This window comes from Zeus faber, assembly GCF_960531495.2.
Source record: "Zeus faber genome assembly, chromosome: 21".
Lineage (NCBI taxonomy): Eukaryota > Metazoa > Chordata > Actinopteri > Zeiformes > Zeidae > Zeus > Zeus faber.
In genome coordinates this window covers 1773598-1786639 of record NC_137208.1, presented here as the reverse complement: position 1 = coordinate 1786639, position 13042 = coordinate 1773598, and the positions used below count along the sequence as shown (strand labels likewise).

Here is a 13042-nt window from a genome sequence, read left to right as displayed (position 1 = left end):
TTATTTTAATCGTTGTGTATTTTGAATATTAATTTGGCTCAACTTCTTTAATTCATTTTTTCCAATTATTTAACGAGAAATATTCTGTACAGCACTGCAGCGATCTTCACAACGATACGGTCTCAGTCCAATAAATCAACCGGTTCTGGTTCTGGTTTTGGTTCTGGTTCTGGTTCTGGTCGGCTTCAGGACGGCAGACGACTCCGGCAGAAACATGACTGTGTAACCCGAGGAGCGGCCACCATGCCTCCAGGACCCTTTCCAGGCCCGGTTCCACGCCCAGTTCCAGGTGTGGTCCTGCTTGTGCTGCTGCTGCTGCTTTTCCCCGTGTGGTTCCGCTGCCCCGCCGGCCTGGCCGCCTGCCCACACAGCTGCCTGTGCGCCAGTGACATCATTTCCTGCAGCGGCAGCAATCTGTCCCGGTTGCCCTTTGAGCTCCCGGGCTACGCCACCCGGCTGGACCTGAGCCACAACCAGCTGGACGCGCTGCCGCTGGGCTGGATGGCCACGCCCGCCGGCCGCCTCACCACACTGGTCCTCAGCCGGAACCTCATCGGCCGTATCGAGGCGGCCGCCTTCGCCCGGACGCCGGCGCTGGTGCGGCTGGACCTGTCGTCCAACCGGCTGGCGGTCCTCGAGGGCTCCGTGTTCGCGGGGCTGGACCGGCTGGAGGTCCTGCTGCTGTTTGAGAACCGCATCGCCCGTGTGGACCCGGGGGCCTTCGCCGGCCTCCCCGGCCTGCGGAGGCTCTACCTCTCTGGGAACAGGCTGACGGCGTTCCCCCTGGAACTCTACCGGGGGCCCGGGATGCCGGCCCGCCTCATCCTGCTGGACCTGTCCTTCAACAGGGTGACCCGAGTCCCGGTGCAGAGCCTGCTGGGCCTGGCCCCCCAGCAGCAGGGAGGGATCTACCTGCAGGGAAACCCCTTGGTGTGCGACTGCGCCCTGTCGGCACTGCTGGAGTTCTGGGTGTGGAGGAAGTACCGCCCCCTGCTGGACTTCAGCGCCGAGTACTCCTGCGCCCCGGGTCAGGACGGAAGGGGGCATCGGCCCGACTGCACGGGGACCCTACAGGAGGCTCAGGATCCCTTCCCTGGGGAAGGGGCTTATCAGATCGAGCCCGGCGATCGGCTCAAACTTCCGTGCCCGGGGTTGGGGGTTCCGGTTCAGGGGGGTCCCACTGTGTTCTGGCTCGCCCCCGGCCGCGTCCTGAGCTCGTCTGACCCGGGCGGCGCCGACGGGCGGCTCCGCGTCCTCCCCAACGCCACCCTGGAGATCCGGGGCGCGCTGGTCCAGGACTCCGGCACATACGCGTGCGTGGCGGCCCGTGGGCGGCGCCCCGGGGAGGAGGAGGGGGTCTCGCCGGAGGTCACAGTGGCGGTCGGGAGCGGCCCGGGCGTGGCCGGGTCCGGGCCCGGCTCGGGCGTGGCCGGGTCCGGCTCGGGGTCGGAGGAGGGCGGCGGCCGCGGCAACGGCGAGCACTTCAACACGGCCTTCACCACGCTGGCGTCCTGCGTGGTCAGCATCGTGCTGGTGCTGCTCTACCTCTACCTCACGCCCTGCCGTTGCCGCGGCGACAGGGCGGGGGCGGGGCCGGGGCAAGGCTGGGGGGGGCGGGCCACGCTGCTTTGCTCGGACCCCCGGGAGGCGGAGTCAGGCGAGGGGCGGCCCAACGGGAAGCGGGTGGCCTTCCTGGAGCCGCAGGGGGAGGAGTCTAAGAAGAGCCCCCCCAAAGCGGGAGAGGGGAGACCCCCCCCCTCCCCCTCCCGCCCCGCCCCTCCCCTGCACTGTGGAGAAGGGGGGGGGGCGGGGGACGCCGGGGGCCGCCCCCCCACGGACCCCCACACCACGCACGACGTAGAGACATGAAACATAACGCTGGACACCAACAGGACGAGCACCGCTTCTTATTTTTTGGATTTTTATTTCATTGTTCCAGTGTAGTACGTGTAGTATGTGTAGTATGTGTACTAGGTGTAGTACGTGTAGTATGTGTAGTATCCCTGTATTTTAGTGACCTACACAGTGTTTGGTTTTGTGTCCCAGCAGAGAAATCCATTCTTTGTGGTTTGTCTCTAGTCGTGATTCTCAGACATTAAAGTGGTAATCCGTGAGATTTTTTTGTTAAAATAAATAAATAAATAAATAAAAAAGAGAAATCTCATATTCGATACTTAAAAAAAGAATCATCTGGGACTTTGTGTTCTGCACGTTACTCCTCTTTTTGCTGTTTTTCCATCACTTGGTGGTGGCGGGGTCCGCCATACGCCAGCCCACAGTAGCTAGTTGTGCTCATTAAACTGTCGATATGGATTAACATTCACAATAAAATAGAACAGAAAAATATCTCCACCACCCGGAGGGAGCAAGAAAAACAAGGAAAACAAATCAATGGATCGGTAAAATTCAGCGGAATTGGAATGTGATGGATTACCACTTTAAACTGAGCTTTAGCATTCGTGATCAATTGAGTTAATTATCACTGTTTGTCCTGTTCATATCATAGTTGTACACATAAATATTTACTTTGAATTAATTATATGGAAAAATCCTTAAAACTCCAAATTGTCTAGAATAGAATGTCTGAAATATGAGCTTTTATTTTGAAATGTGTTTGAGTCATACTTCACATAATCACATTATTCAATCCAAGGTGGATTATGCAACGTGGGAATTTTGACTGAAAATTTGATTTGAAAATCAAATATTTATTTATATTTAAGGGAGTTTTAGTTGGAAATACGATTTTTGGTCAGATATTGTGATATAAAACAGTAAAAAGAAAATTATTTTTTGATTTTGACTGGAAATGACCTTATGTATTTTGAAAAGTTTGGAAACCGAAACTTGTAAAAAAATAGTACAAATAAATTGTCGTTGTCATCAATGTGGGGATGGTATCTCAGGAGGTAGAGCTGGTGGTCTAGTCATCTAAAGGTTGCTGGTTCCATCCCAGGCTCCTCCTGCTAGCATGCTGTAGTGTCCTTGAGCAAGACACTTAACCCCTCATTGCTCCTGATGGCTGCGTCCGTCGCTGTTTGAATAATTGTAAGTGGCTTTGGATAAAAGCCTCTAATCAATGACTAAATGTCATGAAGGTGTAAAATATTTGCAAATTGATATTTGAAGGATTTTTACATCAGAATGTAAAAATAGAACAGAAAACCCGGTGGATTCTGTAAAATGGGATTTAAATTCATCACCAGATATCCATTGAATCATTGATTGATTGGAACTTACACATGCAGGTAAATACATTGACAGGATATGTATTAATAATGTGTGAAATCCATCATACCTTCCAGGCCTTGAAACTGGAAAAGGTCCTGGAAGTGTTTACTTATAAGGTACAAAGTTCCATTTTATCATGATCATTATTTTTTTTTTTTATTCCAAAAAGTAATTTTTATTATTGATTGTGTGGTTGATAAGATTATTAAAATTCACCTGAGTCCTGGTCCCTCGTTGCTGCTCCGAGCGTGTTCTCATTTTAATGCAGAATCTAAAGAAGGAAAATTCATTTTGTTTGATTCCACTGTTCATTCACTTCACGTGGACAATTTCGTTTTTGCGTCTGGGTTTTGCATCCCATAATATGTCAGTGGAAAGGGGAGAGCTGTTTTTTTCCCAAAACAACAGGAAGTAGTTTGCTCAGCTGAACATTTAGGGAGCTCAGAGCTCCCTTTATACAGAGTCTGCAAAGTACACGCTTCAAATACGCAGTAAACTGTCGCATGTCAAACACGTTATTTGGACTGGAACTCACCTTCTGGTTTGCTCCCGGAATACGTGCAGGTTTAACTATCACTTAACAACATGGACTGAGGAGTCAAACTAGCAACCGACGAGACTGAGGACTGAGCTGTGGGAACACCATTGGTTCAATGGAGAACAGCTGGGGGGGTAAACACAGGAGGCAACACTGACACCTGCTGGACAGGTGAGGAACTGCTGAGGGATGGATGGATGGACTGACAGACAGACAGTAGGACAGACAGATAGATAGATAGATAGACAGGGTTTGGATCTGTAGGGTTTGAACATGCAGCGTTTGGACCTGCAGGGTTTGTTTTGGACCTGTAGGGTTTTTACCTGCAGGGTTTGGCCCTGCGGGATTTGGACGAGTAGGGTTTGACCAGGTAGGGTTTGGACCTGCACGGTTTGGATCGGCAGGGTTTAGACAGGTAGGGTTGGGATGGGTAGTGTTTGGACCGGCAGGGTTTGGACAGGTAGGGTTGGGATGGGTAGTGTTTGGACCGGCAGGGTTTGGACGGGTAGGGTTGGATGGGTAGGGTTGGATGGGTAGGGTTTGGACCTGTAGGGTTTGGACCTGCAATGTTTGAACTGGCAGGGTTTGGACCTGCAGGGTTTGGACCTGCAGGGTTCGGAGCTGCAGGTGAGGCTTTGCTACAGAGAGAATTTATTAGAAGAAGTGCTGCACAGGGGATTATTTTGGGTCTAAGCTGTGGATTCATATGATTTATGAAAAATAAAAAGTGAAATATTCATCACAGAGGACACGTAAAGCTGCAGATACTAATAGTTCAAATGAGGTAATATTTTGAATTTAATCTCTATATTGAAATTCTTCAATTCACTTTCCTTCCGTCTATCACTGCTGGAGAAGTAATGTTAGATAATATATATTAATATGTATGTATATATAATATTATGCCGGGTGTGGATAATATTCATACTTTCACTGGTGGAATGGAACGCTACTCAGCCGCTATGGAGGCTAATGCCAGAGGAAGCCATTGTATTATATTTTATTATATGATATTATATTATATTATATTATACAATATTATATAATGTAATATAATATCATATAATATCATATAATATTATATAACAAAATATAATATTATATATTATTATATTATATCAAATTATATTATGTGATATAATATTATAATATATTCTATATAGGTGTATCCGGAGACCGCAGGAGAGGAAGAAGGGAAGGGGAGTAGAGTTGAGAGGAGGAACTTTGAACGTTGGCACTATGAAGGGTCAAGAGAGAGAGCTGGCTGACATGATGGAGAGAAGGAAGGTAGATGTACTATGTGTATGAGTGTTTTGGAGGTGACCAGAGTGTCTGACAGAGTTATGAGCATGAAGCTGGAAATTGATGGGGTGATAATGAATGTCGTCAGAGCATATGCTCCCTAAGATGGGGGTGAAATGGAAGAAGAATCTTTAATCGTCACACACACACACATGCTTTGGATGTGGCCGGTGAAATGGATCCTCTGCATTGAACCATCCTGGCTTGTCCTTCCTCCGGGGCCACAGCAGGAGCAGTGGGCAGCGTACGTGGACGCGCCCGGGGACCAGGTGATAAGTGTCCATCGCTGGTCACACCATGATGGGTGCATGTTTTTGGTGGGGGTCCTTATTGACGTGAGGTGGAGGAAACCCCATGTGAGCACGGGGAGAACATGCAAACTCCACACAGAAAGGCTCCTGTTTGGGAGATAACCCACCGGAGCACGGTGCCAACAGAGCCCCAGGCGGGAATCGAACCCAGGACCTTCTTGCTGAGGCAGAGTGCCACAAGAGAGAAAGAAGAATTATTTCGTGAGAAGGTGGTGGGTAGGTATGGTGTCAAGGAGAGGAATGTGGAAGGACAGATGTTGGTGGATTTCACCAAAAGGATGGAATTGGCTGTTGTGAAAACGTATTTCAAGAAGAGGGAGGAACACAGGGTGACGTTCAAGAGTGGAGGAAGGTGAACACAGGTGGACTAAATCTCAAGATTCAAGATTCAAGATTTTTTATTTGTCACATACATATACATACTTCCATACATATATGCAGTGAAATGTAATGCAACGCACCCGGTGATAGCACACTATATGTCCTAGGAAAAAATAAAAATAAAATAAAAATAAAAAGTAGAAAATTCCTTTCTAATAGACCGACTAACTGACTCCTAAAACGTAATACAGTAAGTGGAATACTTATAGAATAAGATAAAAATATATATAGAATAAAATACAATAAAAAATAAATTGAAATAAAATGGAATAGGTTGAAGGAATATGCCTATGTATATACAGATATGTGCATTTAAAGTGGCATGTGAATTAAAGTGGCATGTGAATGTGAATAGTGTGAGGTAGTGTTTGGGATAATACAGCACAGTATACAACAGTACGGCGCAGCAATACGGCATCACCAACAACCCTGAACAGTGATACAGTATGCGGTACAGTATGCTACATACAGTACAGTAGGTAGTGGAGCCTAGTGCATGGCTCAGTTAGGACCCCTGGTGAGGTCAGCGTTGACAGTTCTGATGGCTTGAGGGAAGAAACTCCGTCTCAGTCTCTCTGTTCTCGCTGCGTGACTGCGGAGGCGCTTGCCTGACGCAGCAGCTGAAACAGTCCGTTGTTGGGGTGATGAGGATCCTTCATGATCCTACGGGCTCTGCTACTACACCTCCTGGTGTATAACTCCTGCAAGGGGGGGAGGGTAGTTCCAGTGGTACGTTCAGCTGAACGCACCACCCTCTGCAGGGCCCGCCTGTCCTGGGCAGTACAGTTCCCAAACCAGGCAGTGATGTTGCCTGTCAGGATGCTCTCCACTGCTCCAGAGTAGAAGGACTTGAGGATCCTCACCGAGACCCGGAATTTCCTCAGCTGCCTGAGGTGGTAGAGACGCTGCCTCGCCTTTCTCACCAGAGTGTCTGTGTGAACAGTCCATGTTAAGTACTCTGTGATGTGGACTCCCAGATATCTGAAGCTGCTCACCCTATCGACAGAAGTCCCATTAATCCACAAGGGCGCGTGCGTCCTCGATTGTGATCCACGCCTAAAGTCCACAATCAACTCCTTGGTTTTGCTGACGTTCAGGTGGAGGCTGTTGTCCTGGCACCAGAGTGACAGGTCAGCCACCTCCTCGCGGTAGGCCTTCTCATCGCAGTCGGTGATCAGGCCCACGACCACGGTGTCGTCAGCAAACTTGATGATGGTGTTGGAGCTGGACCTGGCCACACAGTCATGTGTGTACAGGGAGTACAGTAGGGGGCTGAGGACGCAGCCCTGGGGGGATCCTGTGTTCAGGGTGAGGGAGCTTGACATGTACTTCCCCACCTTGACCACCTGGGGGCGGCCTGTGAGGAAGTCCAGGATCCAGGTGCACAGCGGAGCATTCAATCCTAGCTCCATCAGCTTGACAGCCAGTCTGGTGGGGACTATGGTGTTGAAAGCTGAACTATAATCAATGAACAGCATTCTCACATAGGCCCCCTTCTGGCCATCCAGGTGCGTGAGCGTGGTGTGCAGTACCTGGGAGACCGCGTCATCCGTGGATCTGTTCTGCCGGTACGAGAACTGCAACGGGTCCAAGGTGCGGGGGAGGGAGGCGCAGATGTAATCCTTAATCAGCCTCTCGAAACACTTCATGACCACCGAGGTGAGGGCCACCGGACGGTAGTCATTCAGGCAGGTTGGAGAGGCGATCTTCGGGACAGGAACGACGGTGGACCTCTTGAAGCAGGATGGGACCACTGATTCAGCCAGGGAGATGTTGAATATTGTGGTGAACACCGGAGCTAGCTGGTTAGCACAGGTCTTCAGTACTCGTCCAGATATGCCGTCTGGGCCCGCAGCTTTCCTGGTGTTCACCCGCATCAAAGCCCTCCTGACCTCGTGCACGGACACTGAGAGTGCGCGCTCGTCCCCAGCGGTGTAGCTCCAATTAGCCGGCGAGCTAGCGGTGCTGCTGCCAGACTCGAACCGCGCATAAAAGGAGTTCATCTGGACTACATCTTATGCAGGAGGTGCAGTCTGAAAGAGATGAGTGACTGCAAAGGGGTGGTAGGGGAGTGTGTTGCTAGGCAGCAATGGATGGTGGTCTGTAGGATGACTCTGGAGGCCAAGAAGAGGAAGAGAGTGAAAGAAGAGTCAAAGATAAAATGGTGGAAGTGGAAAAAGGAGGAGTGTGGAGAAGAAAGTACAGGCAGGGTGGAGTGGGTGGAGAAGAGTGTACAGGCAGGGTGGAGTGGGTGGAGAAGTGTGCCAGGAGTGATCTGTGACAGAAGGGTTCCAGCCAGAGTGAAGGGGAAGGTGTACAGGACGGCAGTGAGAGCAGCCATGTTGTACGGTTTAGAGGTGGTGGCTCTGACTAAAAGGCAGGTGGATGAAGTGGAGGTGGCAGAGTTGAGGATGTGGAGGTTTTCATTGGGAGGGACAAGGATGGACAGGATTAAGAATGAGGACATTAGAGGGACAGCTCAGGTTGGACAGTTTGGTGGAACAGTGAGAGAGGCCAGATTGAGATGGTTTGGACACGTGTGGAGGAGAGATGAGAGTTACATTGGGAGGAGGAGGCTGAGGGTGGAGCTGCCAGGCAAGAGGAAAAGAGGAAGCCAAAGAGAAGCTTGATGGAGGCGCTGAGGGAGGACATGCAGGCGGGTGGTGTCAGGGAGGAAGATACGTAGAACAGAAGGTGTTGGAGGCAAATGATCCACTGTGGCCACCACTAACAGGAGCAGCACAAAGAAGAAGAAAATATATTATACTATATAAAATTATACAATTTTATATTTTACTATACTATACTATATTATACTTTATTATAAAATACTATATTTTACGATAATATACAATACTATACTATATTATACTATACTATACTATACTATTTTAAACTATATTTTATTATATTATACTATACTATACAATACTATATTATACTGTATTATATCATATTATATTATATTATATTATATTATAATATATTATATTATATTATATGATGGAGAATAAATACCTTCCTGTTCTAAGTTATAGAAATCCGAGTTTATCTATACACCAGGGAATGGTGTTCATGTTGTTACACATAACTGGTGTTTCTAGTCCCTTACTCCCTGTTTGAAGTCTCTTACTTCCTGTTTCTAGTCCCTTACTTCCTCTCTATGTTGTCACTATCTTCCTGTTTCTCTTCCTGTCTCTTGTGCTCCCTGTGCCTAGTTTCTAACATGTACAAATAATACATAAATGAAAGTTGGCCCCACCCTCCACCTCCCGGGGCCTCGCTGCCAAAAAGAGGGATGGAAGCAAAGCGGTGACGAGGATCAGAGAGAATGTGAAGCTGCGGCACGTTACGCAACGCGGCGCCGCAGAGTAATCCTCTTAGGACGCCGCGTGGAGACATGGCGTGCGGTTAATCATCAAATGGAGATCAGGGCGGAGGGTTGGGGCGCCCTGGGCAAAGGGCACTGGGCGTTGGGTGCAGGGCCCCGGTCGAGGGAGGAGGGCCCCGGGTCAAGGGAGGAGGGCCCCAGGCATAGGGTGGAGCAAAACTACTGCTACTTATATAAAAAAAAAAAAAAACGTTTCCTCAGAAATAAGAAATATGCGGCGAAATCAAATCAAATAAATGTAATAATAAAATTTTAAATTAATTAAATAATACCATTTTTGATTAATTTTATTTTTAACAAATGTCAGCGATTTCTTGATTCACGGCTTCAGGACGATATTTTCATTCGGTGTCAACTAATGTTGATTTGAACTGAAGTGAAAAGAATATTTTTCTCGTCTGAAGTGGAAGTAAAACAAATCTCCCATTCGTTTTGAATACACACTGAAGAGACCGGTCCGGGTTGAATGCCTTTCAATCATTCTTAAAGTGTCATAACCGTTGGCGGTAACAATGAAAATCTCCTTTGGTCTTTCTCCGTAATGTGAGGATCCTTCGTTGGGATCTCCTGTGGTTCTGCTGGTAACACTTTCCTCCAGCGCTCGCTCCATCACGCTGAGCTCAACCTTCCCAAGAAAACACTTTGAACAAAAAAATCTTTGTTTCTATTCCACCTCCACAGCTGTTTGCTCAGGACCAAGTGAAGGAAAGCTGCTGATTTTAGCGCCCTCTTCACATCGAATGCGTCGTCGCGTCCGGCGGTCACATCCTCCGCCTCGTGGCCGTCAAATGAACTGCCCCAAACTGCCCCCCCTCTTTAAGCCGTAATATCTTCTTTATGGAACAATAATTGTCGAAATCACAACCTAGACCTAGACTTAGACGAATCAAATTTGGTGTCGAGAGCCTAAAATGTTTTAACTTTGTTTTTCCATCGACTTCCACTCAGTCTAGAATTTTCTGGATGCAGCCTCTTGTGGCCATTGGCTGAACTGCAGTTGAAAGCACTTCAGCGCGCGGGACGAGAAAGGCTGCCACCTGCAGGGAGGTGGCGGAACTGCATGTCACAGACGAACAAGACAGTTCCAATAAAAACTTCTGCAATTTCTGTGTATCTATGTATATATCAATCAACTTATCAATCGATCTATCTGGATTTAAGTTATAATTCAGTTATAGTTAAGATATTATTCCAAATCATTTGAGTATCTCGTCCTCTGTCTTTGTCAAACAGTGTCGAAATATTGTCAAAATACAGAGCCAAATATTGTGTCACAATTCGGAATTAAATCGACAAAAGACAACTGCGAAGAATAAATAATGTTTATTACTGCAGTAATCAATCTAAATTAGACCGGAAGGCATTTCCCATTTGGAAAGATGGAATTCCTTTCAAGTAACATTTATTTATTTCTCGTCCTACACTACAGCGTGGCTGGTTGACCGGTCAGACGTTCAATGAGACATCTCTTCATTATTTACAGTAAAGCAAAGGACATTCTCATCTCTCTGTAAATGTAAGTTCCCCCGTCACAGCGGGAAATGTAAACAGGGTTTGTTGTTTTTTTCGTTGTTTTTTTTTTACAATCTGCCGCCACGTAAATGTTGTTCTTTAATTGAACATTTTACATTCAGGATCTGAGGAGGAAGAAGCGATGTTGGAAATATTAACAGTTCAAATTTCTCCCATGTCATTTCAAGAGAAAAATGGGATTTTCTCTTTGGTTCAAATTCCAAGAGCCGGGTGCAGTTTGTACAGTGTCCTCTTGGGGGCGCTGTGGGGGAAAAGTAAAACATCCCAGTATCATGCAGAGTCCAGCAGCTTGAGCCCTTAGAGCGGAAAAAACCTGAAGCCAAACACCGAAGGCGGCTTCACACTGAATCCAAAAACACATCCTGCAGCGGGAGGCTGCCCCCTAGTGGCGGATGTACTGCGCCCAGATTTTGAGGTTTCCTGTCAGAGCCGCCCCTCCTTGCAACTTTCTTTTTTCAGTTGTTTGGTTTCCAAACATTGACATTGTCCCTAAAGAAAGGGCACCAAACTAACGCTCTTCATATCGTGTTTGTAAAGAGCGGCAAAAACTTTATTTACATTTTCTCTTATTCAAAAAAAAATGATACGCAAAATGAATATGTAAAACAATAGATTTATTGGTGGTGAATATGACAACTGCAGATGTTCATTATATATACCGTATTTCCTCAAATATAAACCGGTAGTTAAATTAAAAATGGGCTTGTACTAAATGCCGGGGGTGTGGTCTACACAAACAAATACAAGCCCCAAATACAGACCCGGTGAAAAAACGATTGCCCCCAAACAAAGCAAATAAAAACAGTGTGTTGTTATGGGAAATGTATTTCATTTACTCCGTTTCCTATTGCTGTGCACTAAAGCAGATCACAGATTGCTTCTCGGGGTAAACGCCGCGCCCTGAGCGCTGCCCTTCTCCAACGTGCACGCAGGAAGTAGTGCATTCAAGGCGAACTCGGAAAACTGATTCACTGTGACTTTCAGGGTAGTAACTCGCTCTCTTTTTTTTCACCATACAGGTGTTTGCATGGCCTGGCATCCAGACGGGAGATTGATTGAAAATTCATACTAACATATGATCATACTTATTAAACAGAGGGAATTAGATATAAAAGTTTCCTCTAATATAAACCTGCTTCCAATATATGCCCGATACCCTCTGCAGTTGAGGTAAATAAAGACCCCGGTGACTATTTGAGGAAATACAGTTTATATTTTAATTGTAAATCCACTGAGCAGTTGCCAAGCAACGGTGGCAAAATTTTTTGGTTGAAATTAGAACGCATCCAGAGTCTCGATTGGATGTGGAAAGCTGTCACTGCAGGGGAGGCGGGGCTTATTGGAGAGGGGGCGGAGGAGACGACGTCTCAGCGTTTCGTGTGCAGGGTCCCACTTTTTCCATAGAAACGAATGGATTTCCGCCTCGTTGTTGTCGTTTGCTGGATTCAGTGTAAAGCCGGCCAAACCGACCAGGGAGAAACCAAACCCTCATAAGGAGAAGACAGACGTTATATAAAAAGCTACACCTAGCTAGGCGGCTAACTGTAAACAGGAGAACAAACATGAGGAACCCACAGGAGGAGCTCGGGGCCCGTCCTGCTTCCAGCTGCTGACGCTCCGCATGTCGCCTGATTCCTCCATGACACTGTTGGAACAGCGCCACCTGCAGGTTGAACGCAAATTATTCAAATGATTTAATATTATTCTGATCGGCTCAAATTAGTGAGGTCCAGAGGGAACCGCACCCGGGGGTCCAGGAGCGTTGGGTGCAGTTTGAAGATGAGGCCCCGATCCCACCAGGAGCCGGATGTCAGGAGCTCCTTTCACGAATGAACAAAAAGTCAGAACCTTTCAGACTGTGAGAGTGTGATTCGGGCCCCTCAGGGTGTACTCGGGGCCACTCAATGTGTAATCGGGACCCTTCAGAGTGTGATCAGGACATATGGGGGCCCTCAGTGTGTGATCAGGGCCCCTCAGAGTGTGATCAAGACACATGGGGTGTAATCAGGACCCTTCAGAGTGTGAACAGGGGCCCTCAGAGGGTATTCAGGACACATTGGGGCCCTCAGAGCATGATCAGGGCCCCTCAGAATGTGATCCCAGGGGCCCCTCAGAGGGTAATCAGGACACATTGTGGTCCTAAGACCATGATCCCGGGGCCCCTCAAAGTGTAATAAGGACCCATCAGGGCCCTCCGACCGTCATTAGGACACATTGGGGCCCCCAGAGTCTAATCAGTACCGCTTAGAGTGAGATCAGGACCCCCTTAGAGTACAAACACGGCCCCTCAGATTCTGATCAGGGTACAATCTGGGGGCCCTCAGAGCATGTTCAGGGCCATTGAGAGTGTGATCG

General features: G+C 47.7%; 1 protein-coding gene across 1 annotated transcript; it reads left to right on the top strand.

Moving 5' to 3' along the window:
• Nucleotides 1-243: 243 nt before the first annotated feature.
• On the top strand, nt 244-12830 carry LOC307246382 (amphoterin-induced protein 2-like; the record flags this gene model as incomplete). The annotated part of the gene is made up of 2 exons (XM_080022302.1): nt 244-1734; nt 12696-12830. 2 exons carry the CDS (start codon nt 244-246, stop codon nt 12828-12830), a joined length of 1626 nt encoding a protein of 541 aa, XP_079878428.1.
• Nucleotides 12831-13042: the final 212 nt, after the last annotated feature.